Source organism: Mastigoproctus giganteus, chromosome 12, assembly GCF_048544385.1.
Source record: "Mastigoproctus giganteus isolate SK-2022 chromosome 12, ASM4854438v1, whole genome shotgun sequence".
NCBI classification, from domain to species: Eukaryota; Metazoa; Arthropoda; class Arachnida; order Uropygi; family Thelyphonidae; genus Mastigoproctus; species Mastigoproctus giganteus.
Window position 1 is genome coordinate 164121334 of NC_143586.1, and position 14334 is coordinate 164135667.

The 14334-nt window shown below is 37.8% G+C and overlaps 1 protein-coding gene across 1 annotated transcript in view; it reads left to right on the forward strand.

Annotated features, from left to right (window-relative positions):
- The window catches only part of LOC150077565 (metal cation symporter ZIP8-like), a 106916-nt gene that overhangs the window by 58420 nt on the left and 34162 nt on the right, over positions 1–14334 (forward strand). The window contains exon 5 of the mRNA XM_090386818.1: positions 5553–5807. Coding sequence (XP_090242944.1) covers positions 5553–5807 — 255 coding nt within the window. The remainder of the gene's footprint in view (positions 1–5552; positions 5808–14334) is intronic.

The window sequence follows — 14334 nt, forward strand, 5'->3', positions numbered from 1 at the left end:
CTGTAAAATAACTTTTGTGCCAAATTCAATCCTTCTGCTAATTTCTTTAGACTGAACTCTTTAACAGACTCAGCACAATCAGAATCTTCAGTAGAACTTTCCTTACCATTTGTATTTGGTTTGCTGTCTTCTATTAATTGAACCAATTCCTCCTCATTAAATCTGTTTCTTCATCAATTAATTCAAGAATTTCATTTTCAACCATATAGGAAAATCCCTCGCCACCACAAATGTGTACCAGGTTTGTTATATGAATTGCATCCACAGGAGGTACAAAATTTTGATTAAGGATGACACCAGGCCATATTTTTTTCCAGCAACCTTTCAGTGTAGAGGGTTTTAACTCCTTTACACATAGAGAAATAATTTTTACACAATTAAATATTGAAAACTCTTTCCACACTTGAGGCAGTGTCATGTTTGGATTAGATTCCATTTTTTACAAAATAAATTCGAATGTTTGACAAATATAATAAGCTTTAAATGTCGAAATTATCCCTTGATCAAGGGGTTGAATAAGTGACGTTGTATTAGGCGGCAAATAAATTATTTTAATATTTGGATGGGTTACATTTTTTTGAGTGCCCTGGCGCGTTATCTAAAATTAGTAAAATTTTAAAGTCTATATTCTTTTTCTTTGTGTATCTTTCTATATCAGGCACAAAACAGTTAAAAAAAAAAAAAAAAAAAACAATTTTCAAATATGCTAACTGTAAGCCATGCGTTTTTGTTGGCTCTCCAATAAACAGGGAGGGTGGACTTGTCAATCACTTTCATAGCATGAGGATTTAAGGATCAGTTAATTAACATTGGTTTTGTTATGTAATCACCTGATGCATTACTACAAAACAGTAGAGTAATTCTGTTTCTAGAAACTTTGAATCCAGCAGCTGTTTTTTCATTTTTTGATATATGTGCGTTTTGGCATTTTTTTCCCAGTTTAACCCAAATTCGTCTGCATCGAATACCTGATCTGCACTATATCCACCTTCTTCAAAGATTTTTAAAAGTTCTGGGAATTTTCGGGCAGCATATACGTCTGCTGATGCTGATTCTCCCTGGAGCTGAACATTATGCAAAGAAAATCGCTTTTTAAAATTTTTCAACTAGCCCTTATTGGCACAAAATTCATGCTGAGAGCTTTCTTCTGAAAAATCTTGTTCAAGTTCTTTTAAATATTGATAAATTTTGAGGGCTTTTTGTTTAATAAGGTTTCCACTCAAAGGCATTTTCTTGTGAGTGCGATCTTCAATCCAAACCATTAGAGATTTGTCCATTTTTTTTTTTTTTTTTTTTTTTTCCATTAAAATATCACATATATGAGAAACGTGCTTTGCACTTATCGTTGACCAAGCAATAACACTATCTCTGATTTTCTGCTCATTTTGTTTGATTGTACGAATTGTTGATTCATTTAAATTCAAAGTCCTTGCAGCAACTTTTAATTTTTTCTTCGAGAGAAATGATTTTTCTTTTTAATGTTGGTTTTTTTCCTTCTTTTGCAGTTTTTGGTGGCTATAAAAAATACATTAGCATTAGTAGAGGCATTTGATGCAAGAAAGCAAGCTTATGCAGCATCAGCCAAAAAAAAAAAAAAAATAAAATAAATAAAATAAAAATAAATAAATAAAAAATAACCACTTCACCCCTCTGTTCGTTCGAAATACCTGTCCAGCTGAGCCTTAAACTTACTTAGGCTATCAACTTCCACGACAAAGGATGGAAGTCTGTTCCACCAACCAACCACCCGCTGGCTAAAGGCAAATTTCCTCACGTCTATCCTACATCTGTCTTTCCTCAATTTGAATTTATGCCCTCTCAGGTGATTTTTCTGAGCAAGAGGAAGAATCCCATCAGCATTGAGCATGCTCAAACCATTCAAGGCTTTATACACCTCAATCAGATCACCTCGCTGGTGCCTAGTCTCCAGACACTGTAATTTGCAAAACTTAAGCCTTTCTTCGTAAAGAGCACCCCTTTGTTCCATTCACTAATCTTGTTGCCCTTCTCTGTACTCGTTCCAGCAGCTCTACATCCTTCTTGAAATGAGGCCTCCAGACTTGTATACAGTACTCTAGGTGTGGCCTGACCATTGCCTTATACAAGGGAATAATCACCTCCTTGTCCTTGCTGGAAAAAGTCCTGTAGATCATTGACAATACTCCATGAGCTACTCTTGCAGCCCGTCTGCACTGCTCAGAGAACTTCATATCTGCCTGCACAACCACCCCCAGGTCCCTTTCATTCTCTACCACTGTCAGTGTAGTACCACAGAGTTGATACACGTTGCTCTGGGATTGCTGTTTCCCATATGTAGTACTTTACATTTGTCAATGTTAAACTTCATTTGCCACCTCTCAGCCAATCTGCTCAACCTTTCCTGATCCTGTTGCAGCAGCATAGTGTCAGTAGTGTCCTTGACAACCTTGCCAACCTTTGTATCGTCTGCAAACTTGGACATTAAGCTTGATATACCATCATCAATATCATTTATAAATACAGAAAACAATAATGGACCCAATACTGAACCCTGAGGGACTCCACTAATAACATTAGTCCACGATGAGCAGTGTCCATTGATTACCACTCTGTCTTCTCCCCCTCAACCACCCCTTTATCCATAGCAGCAACTTGCCTCCAATGCCACACTGCTCCAATTTGTGCAGCAGTCTTGCATGTTGAACAGTATCAAAAGCCTTTCTAAGATCCAAGTATATAATATCAAAGTTATTCCATGCATCCAGTTCTTTTGGGACTGCATCATAGTATCCAATCAAATTGGTCAGGCAAGACTTCCCCTTAACAAAACCATGCTGTGTCTGAGCTATAACTGAAGTCTTGTCTAGATGATCCTGCAGTGCTTCTTTAACCAGTGCCTCCATTAATTTTCCAGGAACAGAAGTTAAACTAACAGGTCTATAATTACTTGTGTCGCCTTTTGATCCTCCTTTGTGAATTGGGGTCACATTTGCACATCTCCAGTCCATGGGTACTTCCCCTGAGTCCAAGGAAGCTCTTATAATTATGGCTAAGGGTTTGCTTACTTCCTTTGCTGCCTCCTTTACATTTTTCACATTAATTATGAATGTAACTTACCAGAAAAGAAAATGCTCAGCTTAAGATCAACTAATTATGATTTTTAATGCACTTTCCTGGCAGAAACACTTTATACGTTACATAGGTGACCCTACACAAAAGAAATCATATGTGCATGCCAAGGGGTATTCCCAGAATAAATTCACTATTTATAACTACTTGCGCAACAATTAACTCTTTATAAGGTAAAAAATTGGCACTACACAAAAAAATATGTATGTATGTACTTGCGTGTTTCCCCTTATATAAATTTGGTTCTGGCAACTACACTCATTATACGAGCAGACACAAATTTGAAGAACATAAAGTTTGATTTTTAAGTTGTGTGGTAAAAGTGTGAAAAGAAGCGATACAACAATTTGTAGATTGTGTTATATCGAAACCACGACCGTGTCATACAAGGGTAGCCGCAATTTATAAACTGCGTTATATTGAAACTGCATTGTACAAGTACCACGTTATACAAGGGTTACCTGTACTGTACTTATATTCACAGGCATATGTAATGTTTAATCTAAGCTGATGGCATTAATTCGTCCTTTTACTTTCAGTCATTTTTTTCTTCTTTTCAGTAGTTTTTACATATAATTCAGGTATTACAATTTATTTCTGTTGTGTATACACACACACGCACACACACACGAGTGTATCAAAAATATTGGTACAAACGGTTAGGGGAGGTAGGTAACATCTAAAGGAATGTGAATCGCATAGGAACCCATAACCGGAAACGTCATGGGAAAGTAGTAGCAGAGGCACAAGAAGCAGAAATGATACAAGACAGTAATTAGTGGCAAACATTTATTTGACATAATATTAACAATGGAGTACGAGATGGATGCATTTCATGATGTTACAACAGATGCTCGGAAGGTTCCACCATAACACACGATGCATGCGTGACACCGATGCAGCATGGATTGGAGGACACGTTCGAACACACCTGGAGTTTCTTTGACAGTAGCAGCAGCGCAGATGGGTCTCGCCATGAGATTGATTTCCATCTCCACAGGCGATTCATACACGATAGATTTGAGGGCCCTCCACAGAAAGAAATCAAGGCTCGATAAATCAGGTGAGCGTGGGAGCCAGGCAACGGGTCCTCCACAGCCAATCCATCGACACCCAAAACGCCTGTTCAAATGGTCACGAACACACCTTCCATAATGGGCAGGCGCCCCGTCACTTTGAAACCAAATGTTGCGTCTCACATTTCACATTCCTTTAGATGTTGCCTACCTCCCCTAAACGTTTGATGTTAAACTTTAACTTTGTTTTTGATGTTTAACTTTAGATGTTACCTACCTCCCCAATATTTTTGAGACACCCTGTGTGTGTGTGTGTGTGTGTGTGTGTGTGTGTGTGTGTGTGTGTGTGTGTGTGTGTGTGTGTGTGTGTGTGTGTGTGTGTGTGTGTGTGTGTGTGTGTAGTATTAAAAAATATGTTGTATGGTACTGTTAAGCTTATTTCGATACATAATTCCTGAAGCATATGTTTGTGTTGAGTCCCACTCGACAAGAGAGCATAAACGTTTAGCCATAACTTAATATTGAATGTAATGAAACTTATCTTTTATAATTATGAGGTTTTTGTAAATTTTTTTTATTTTGGAATTGTAAATAGAATGATCAGTTGACATATGTAAATACTGTCATTGTGGTTTATGGAGCACAATAATAAGGATGTCTGTTATTATAATGAAATAAATATATAAATTAAAAAAAATAAGTTTAAGTAACTTCAACCTGAATTATGCGGCACCCCGGTTGAAAATCACTGCCCTAACTTGTACTATAATGTTACTTAGGTAAACTTTCACCTTAATCCCAAGACCACAGGGACTGATACTAAGAGGTGAACTACAAGTATAGATAAGGAGAAAAGCAAATTTCCTTTCTATTTTATTAAGAATTTCTGAATATGTGGTTATGTTGCTTGGTTATTTTTCTTCATTTAAGGAATATTTTATCCTCATGAAGCATACAATACGAGATGACGTAATCATGCATCCATTTATAAGACCACAAACTGTACTGTAAGCTTAAGCATTCAATTTTCTTATTGCTTCTAGTTCCTTTTGATTTCTGATAAAATTCTTCAACCTTACAAGATAAATTTCCTATTTATGGCAAATCAAGTAAGAAAAAAAAATAACCTTGCTTTTGGATTTCTGCTTTGAAAATTCTCCTATGCAGCAGTGGATCCTATGTGAAGATTCTGTATTTCTGTATACGTATTCACATAGGAATCAAGGATTCTTATGTGAATATGCAGAAATTGTACATTTTTACATGTTGCATGCCTGCTTTTGAAGAAGCAGCCATGTGAAGTATTAAAAAAGCCAGTATATGATTGATGCGGTATCCATTCTGATTTTACTGTTAATTTTTAAGATTTATGATGTTCATATGATTTTACATAATTTTGTATATAAATATTAATGTTGATATTTTCAGAAAAAAAAGGAAAACGAGGAAGCTGATGATAATGCATCAAAACTTTACCATTCCTTATCAGGCTTGTCATCAGCCACCAATAGTAGTACTCAAGATGGAACGATAGCACACTCAGATTTGTATATTCCTAGTGTTGCTCTATCACAAAGTAAAAGATTATCTGAATGTAAAGGATATCCGGATATATCTGTAATTACTGGTATTGAATTACAAAATGGGCATATTCACAATCCTCCAGCTTCAGCAGAAAAGCAGGTATGTTTAATTTTTGTATTTTATTTATAAAAAAAAAAAAAAAAACATTTTCTTTTATGTTAATAAAATTCAAATATTTCTTTTAACATATTTTTTCACTCTTAAAGGCAGTACAGTGGAAACCAATTAACACGAAAATATAAAAGTAACTCTGAAAGTAAATCTTTGATTCTGTGATCTTTTATTAACATTGGATACTTAGAGCAGTTGTGCCAAGTAAATGCACTTAATTAACATTTTATTTGTCATATAATTCTAATAACAGTGTCATGCTTAACACATTTGCTGACACTTATTATTATTATTAGCCATAGGGTACAAGGAAGCCTGAGGCTTATGCTGTACCAAACAAAAAAAAAAAAAAACCTTTCCGTGTTACCCTGAGAGGGGAGGGAGGGAGAGAAATCACCAAGAAAGAGAAGAATGATGATATCCAGCTGAGGACCCTGGGTGTTCCAAGCCCATACTCACCAGATATGAGCCTCTGGGGATATATTTGTGAGAGTCCTTTAAGTGTGCCTTGTAGCACTGGAACAAGTAAGTACTTTTTAGTAAGTGGAAGAGATTTCATCTGTGAAGAATCATCACTTTTTTTTTTTTTTTGAACGTTCCAACATCAACAGATGCATTTGATTGAACGAGATTCAGAATCCACATTACTTGAATAGAATTCTCTTTCAGTATCAGATTATAAAGTGCTGATTCAATGTCATCAGCTTCAATATACAGTCCATCCCTGTTCCTTTAAGGATTGTTATAATGATTCCTTTTCAATCCTGGAACAGGATTGAAATGGAATCATTATAACAACCCTTTAAGGAAATTTATGGGAAAACATTTTTTACACAAAATTTTATCAGTAGACACATACCAAGGATGATGTTTTGCTTTTCACAAATTAAAGAATTAAAATTGAGCAAGCATAACTTCAAAAAAAATTTACCTTTTCTTCTTATGGAAAATAGTAAACTAGGTAAAATAAATTCAAAACATGTAAACTGTGAACCAACTATACAGCTTTTATAGTGCTCTCTGGAAGTGTGATTGACATTAAGCAAAACCCCAGCAGTAATACATATATAGTTCATAGTTCAATCAGTATGCTACGTCTAGGAATGAATAAACTCATATGCCGACCATTAAATAAAATTTTTTTTTTTTTTTTTTTTTTTACTGTAACTGAAGTTTGTATAAATAATATCAAAAAACAAATTATTTACAATAAACTAATGGTTGTATATTATGGAATGCTAAAAGCTAAAATAAAATCAAATCATTTACTATAAAATATGCTAAAATATAAAAGTTAAAAGCGCTAAAAAACCTGATGCTTTCGAAAGCGTCAGCTCCCTTCCTCAACAGTAAGACTTCTTGCAACATCTCTTTATGTAACTGTTGAGGAAGGGAGCTGATGCTTTCGAAAGCATCAGGTTTTTTAGCGCTTTTAACTTTTATATTTTAGAATATTTTATAGTAAATGATTTTATTTTATTTTAGCTTTTAGCATTCTGTAATATAAAACCATTAGTTTATTGTAAATAATTTGTTTTTTGATATTATTTGTATAAAAAAAAAAATTATTTAATGGTTGGCTTACGGGTTTATTTATTCCTAGACATGAATTTTCCCAACCTCAGAGGCCTCCTTCAGGATATTGACAGTATGCTACTATTGAACAGCTGTTCATGTGCCTTTGCTTTTACAGCATTCATTTATTGAACAACAATTGAATCTCACATTTGCATCAAAGCGCACAAATTGTGGTTCATTTTGACATACGTTTGCATTCTGCCAATGAACATGCTAATACCAAGCTTGATATATCATGCTTAATAATTCTTTAATATCGAAATCTTTTAGGCAATTCTAATCAAATTTTTTTTTTTTTCATTTAAAAAATCCAATTTTTTATGAATTATGTCAATTCTCTTTCCACAAATTGTTTCAAGTTGTCTGACATGCTTGAAGTGTTCCATGGATATCAACAGCACTTGGTGAGAGCATTTACTACAAATATTACTGTCTGTTACAATTTGTGTCACAAATGGGGTCATCAACTCCACCAGTATTGGCTTTATCAAATGCAGGACTTGATTGGAGCATGTCGGCAGGGGGCCCCTTGAAAAATTTAATATTAATCCTTCAATATTTTGAAATAATAAAAAAATGAAAAACTAAACTATTAATACAGGTGACCCCTGCTTAACGCTGATAGTTCGTTCCGGAAAAACAGAGCGCTAAGTGAATCCGCGCTAAGCGAGCGCCATATTCCCATAAGGTAACATATGTATTTGTGAGTTGCGGTCTATTCCACAGGATATTTTCTAATCAATAATAAATGGTAGTGAAAATATGCACCAATGTCTATTAAAAATATTTAATATTCAAAATTTTGTACATATAAAATATTCTACATTATATACACATATAATTATGAGGTAATTAACTAATGAAAATCATGAATTTATTAATTCAATGGCCCTGTGCTCTCGAGTTTTCGTATCTTTGGACTGAAAAATGTGTCAATTTTGGGTTGTGCTTTGGCCCTCTTCCTCCCATTGTACAACATCATGTAGGGATTCATTTCTTTCTTCAAATTTCTTATTACCTTGCACTTCATTCCATGTCAGGGTCGTTCTCCCGGAAATAATCACACTTTTTTTCGAAGTGTTCAAAAGCTTCACTAAGTCCTTTTGCAGTCAGCGACTTCATCGGTTCTTCATCTATAGTATCTTGATCATCATCTCCCACAATAGCAAGCTCTTGTTCTTTTATAATTTCCATTAGTTCTTCATTAGAGAGGCCATCCCTGTTGTTGTCGATCATCTCTTGTACGATGTCTTCGTTAATTTTGTGTAATCCTGCTTCTTTTCCGAGCTCAACAATTTGTATTTTAACATTTTCAACGGAATCATCAGGTTCCTGGGAATGCTTTATGCAATTTTTCCAAACTTTCCTCCACACTCCATTCATGGTTTTCTGAGTCACTTCATCCCAGGCACTTGAAATGTAGATGGCGGTTTTAATGTTATAGGATTTCCAAAACTCCTTTAAGCTCAGTACATTTTCAGTGTTGATGGCTTTAATAGCTTGGGAAAAGGTGTTCCTTATGTAGTACGCTTTAAATGTTGCAATTACTCCTTGGTCCATTGGTTGGATCAGAGACGTAGTGTTTGGAAGCATGTAAAAAAACTTTTATGTGATTGTTCAAGTCTTCTAAGCCCTCTTTGCTTGGGTGTCCTGGCACATTGTCCATGATTAGAATAGCTTTATAACCAATGTTATTTTTTGCACAATATTTTTCCACTGCAGGACAGAAGAACTCAGCATACCAATCAATGAAAAGCGGCCTGGTTACCCAAGCTTTTTTTATTAGCCTTCCCCAAAGGTCGCGGGTTCGATTCCCGCCTCGGGCTTGGATCAAAGTACTGCAAAAACTTTGGGAGGTGCAATATGGTCACAGAAGCCGATGCGCCAACAACTACCAAATCAAAAAAAAAAAAAAAAATTAGCCTTCCGGATTACAGGTAGGTTTGATATAGCTAAACCTTTAAGAGCCCTTGGATTTTCGGAATGGTAAACTAAAAGGGGTTTTAATTTAAAATCCCCCGCAGCGTTACCACCCAACAACAAAGTTAACCGATCCTTTGCCGCTTTGAAGCCTGGCATGTTTTTTTCTTCTTTCGATATGAAACTTCTTTTAGGCATTCGTTTCCAAAAAAGACCTGTTTCATCTATGTTAAAAACTTGTTGGGCAGTATAACATCCCTGTTCAATAATTTTAACAAATTCTCTTTTGAAAGTTTCGGCTCCTTGTTGATCTGCACTTGCAGTTCTCCCTGTATTGCTACGTTGTACAGGTTATAGCGCTTTCTAAATCTATCAAACCAGCCCTTACTAGCGTTAAATGGTTGTTTATTGCAGGAAAAGTACTGTAAATCAATTATGGTGTGACTCATGGAGAATGTTTATGGAATTTCCAAAACAGTAAAACAAACAAATTTTATGTACTTCGGGTGACCACAAGGTCAGAGGAGTTCAGAAGACAAGAGAATACTGTACAAGAAACAGCACCGCATTTAGCACTCATGGGATTGATTGTGTGAAAAACATTTCGCAAGTTATAGTTCCCACGGTAAAACAAAAGAAGAGATAGGGAGTAAATCTATTTTTAGTATATTTCTATTACAGGTCAGAACAGAAAATGCAGACTTCGTAACAACATATGACACTGGATGGTAAATTTTTTCAACTTGTGTACTAAAAAAGAATTTCTCCCTTGAAACTATCCACACCAAGAAAATAAGAGCATATTGAAAGTTTCAATTTTGTACATAGAGTAGAAATTATAAAAATAATTACTGCAGTTAATTTCATGGTGCCTATTTTCTCCTTTTGCCAAAAAAAAAAAAAAGGCTCAAAACAGACTGAACTGAAGACGGATTTGCCAAAAATTCAATCTGTATGCTAGTAAAATAGCGTTACAGTGAGTTTTGACAGCGTTATAGTCAGATATGGGTTATAATATAAGAACAGCGTTATAGCGAATCAGCATAAAGCGAACCGCGTTATAACGGGGGTCTGCTGTAATTGTTTATTATTTTTATATTATTACAATTTGTTAACAATTGACCAGAAATGTTGATAATATAAACAAAACTAATCAGGATATTTTTCTTGCCCATTGATTGGCAAAATCTTTTTTTTTTTTTTTTTTTTTTTTATAAAGACTTACTAAAAATTTAAATTCCTTGCTTCTTCTCTTTCAATGGATACAATAGCAAGGCGGTTAGTCTCTGTTAAAGCATTGTTGACCTTATATATGTTTTAATTAAATGATTTATTAAATAATTTGTATAATTTAAATATTTATTATTTAATTAATTATGTTTTAATAAAGTTTAATCAGGAAAAGGTTCTTTTCCCAGACGGTACAGTTACTGGAATTGTTGAAAATATTCTTAGCGATATCATTAAATTCAAAAATCCAGTGGCTCTTTCATTAGTTGCGAGAAATTGTAAATATTTAAAGGATTTTTGAAGCAAGATTTTGGAAGAATTGGTTTCAGTGCTTCCATTTCCTCCACTAGCATATGGCCCCCCTCGACGTGGGCACCTGTACGTGGTGAGGGGACCTCCCAGTGACGCTGCTGGACTTCCAGACTAGCATCACTGGGATCCAACGCCCACAGCCCAGGTTCCAGGCTTACATCAATGGAATCCGGCGTGTTTGCCGTGTGCTGCGACCCGTGGAAATTCGGAAAGGGGGATCCTGGTGGTTGAGGGGCCCAGCTTCAATACACCACTTTGGCCCCTGCTTCGACAAGATGGGTGGTCCTGGAAGGCCCGGCTAGGATCAATCGGCTAGTAGGCTCGCCTGCGAGGGTCAACCGTGTCAATGCCACGCCCCTACCCTCATGGTCTGGGGGACAGGATTCAGGCTGGTGGCGGTGCGGGTATAGTGTCTGGGTAGCCCTGCCGTCCCACTCCCGAGCGCATTTATTGCATGCCGGGTAGTGGGCGTCCCTTTGGGCTCCGTGGTGGGTGGGGAGCCCGGGCACTGAACAATTTAATAAACTCCATGAATCCTGATAAACTAACTTCTTCAGGGGCCCCAACCCGGTCCCTATCTGAAACCATTGACAAAGATCCAGATAGCATTATTGCTAATAAGAGGCAGCGAACCGAATTACCATCAGGGCCAGTCCCAAGGTTCTTAATCATGCATTCTACCAATGAGACACCAATTGGTAAAATGTCGCCCTTTTTTATTCAAAAAGGGTTAGATGGGTTAGCAGGTTCACCCAAATCAGTTAAAAGGCTTTGTTCTGGAGACCTTTTAATTGAAACTAAAAATGACAGGCAATCAGAACATCTACTCCGAACAACATCAATCGGAGGAATCCCTATAACTGTGACACCACACAGAACACTCAATTCATCAAGAGGTGTCATTTCGGAGTGGGACCTTCTCGACGTAACCGAGGAGGAAATCTGCTCCGAATTAAAACCACAGGGAGTCATTGCCGTCAAGAGAATCACTGCGCGAAGGGATGGAAAAATTGTTAAAACCAGGAGCGTTATCCTGACTTTTAACACTCCTAAACCTCCTGATGAGATTAAAGCTGGATACATCAACTGTTCAGTGCGTCCATACGTTCCGAACCCTTTACGGTGTTTTAAATGCCAGATTTTTTTTTTTTTTTTTTTTGATTTGGTAGTTGGTGGCGCATCGGCTTCTGTGGCCATATTGCACCTCCCAAGGTTTTTGCAGTACTTTGATCCAGCCCGAGGCGGGAATCGAACCCGCGACCTTTGGGTTGCCAGGCAGGTATTTTACCCACTCGGCTAGCCCGGTCGGCTTTAAATGCCAGAAGTATGGACATTCTCAAATGGCCTGCCGTGGAGTCCTAGCATGCGCTCGATGCGGTGCAAAGGACCACGAAACAACAGCATGTTCAGCCGTAAAACCCACCTGTATTAACTGTGAAGGCGAACACCTGGCCTATTCACAAGCATGCCAGAGGTGGAAAGAAGAAAAAGAAATTCAACGGCTGAAGGCAGAGCTAAATATATCATACCACGAGGCAAAGAAATCGGTCAAACCCCTGAATATCAACAAACCTACCTACGCCCAGAAGGTAGCAGGGAGATGTTCCGTCGGAACTCAGACGGACATGACCATTCCTCCAAAGGAGTCTTTCACTCCCATCGCGCGTTATCTCTTAAGTTCACAAAAACCTGCACAGAAGGACCAATCAGCTGCCACTCTTATATCGGTACCTCCTAATGCTCCACAAGCAACAAAGATAATTATGAAATATAAGAATAAAAAAGGGGAAGTCCCCCCCCCCCAGTACCCAAGAAAAGATGGATGTCGAGCAGAAGGAGGTACGCGAAGATTCAGTCTTGGAACTCTTTGCGGAGGAAGAAATGGACACGGGACAGCGTCCATTCTTCCCCAAAAAAGATAGACCCAAGACTGATAAAAGTAAGCCCTCAGCACCTCGGAAGCCGCCTGATGGACCCACCAAGCCAAAATAATGGCTAAATTCCTACAATGGAATTGTCGTGGATTCCGGCGAAATATAGATGACATCAAGGCCCTCCTGCAAAAGCACGAGCCAGTTTGCTTTTGCTTGCAGGAGACATACCTAAAGGCAAATGACGATCCCACGATGCATAACACCACAATTTTTCGTAAGGATAGAATTGCGGATGGCTCTGTACATGGGGGAGTGGCTATCCTTGTGGGTAACCAGACCCCAGTGCAGCCCTTACTAATTACAACTAGCATAGAGGCTGTTGCAATTCGCCTTACGGTGGGATTTTTATTAACTGTGTGCTCTATCTATTTGCCACCTGGGACTGACATCTCCCAGGCAGACCTTGATGATCTTCTAACGCAGTTGCCTCCCCCTTTCTTACTTCTCGGGGACTTTAATGGACATACCACCCTGTGGGGTAGTGCTAACATCAACGGAAGGGGACGAGTCATAGAGCGTATGCTCAATGACAATGACCTTTCCCTTCTAAATACTGGAACAAACACCTTCTTCCACATGCCTACCCGTACTTTTTCTGTCATTGATCTCTCTATCTGCTCCCCTTCTCTACTCCCTTCACTCACTTGGGAGGTGGAGGAGAATTCATACGGAAGCGATCACTTCCCCGTGATAACCTTGTTACAACGTGGGAGACCATGTCTTCCTTTTAGGTTACCACGGTGGAAGATTGATCAGGCTGACTGGACTGCCTTCCAACATCAGGCAAATTTTGATCTTAGCACAGTCAGTCAAGAGTCTATCAATGATGCAGTTAAGTACATCACAGAAAATATTGTCCAAGCAGCTGCGAATGCTGTTCCAAAAACATCTGCCCGGTTTCCACCATTTCCTAAACCTTGGTGGAATTCACAATGCACAGCAGCAAAAAAGGCTCAAAACAAAGCGTGGGGGATATTCCGCCGATATCCTACCACGACCAACCTTATAGCCTTTAAACGTGCACGAGCCAATGCACGATATATCCGCCGTCAGAGTCAAAAGGAATTGTGGATCCGTTTTACATCATCTATTAACCAGTCTACCAACTCTAAGGTAGTCTGGGATAAAATCCGGAAAATGAAGGGAAAATATACATCCCACCCTTCTTCAATCCTAGATTATAATGGATGCGCTATTGCAGATCCAACTGCAATAGCCAATTCTCTTGGGGAAACATTCTCTAACATCTCCGCAACATCCTCGTACTCCCCAGAGTTCCTGGTCCTGAAATATAAAATCGAAAAACAGGCACTTAGCTTTAAATCTAAAAGCACTTATCCCTACAACGGGGATTTCACTATTCAGGAACTGGAAAGAGCCCTCGCTCTTTCCAAAGCAAGTGCCGTTGGGCCAGATGGCATCCATTATGAAATGATTAAACATCTATCACCAAAATCTATGGATTGTCTGCTCCTTCTGTATAACAGAATCTTTACTGGAGGGCAGTTTCCGGACTCCTGGCGAAAGACAATCGTTCTTGC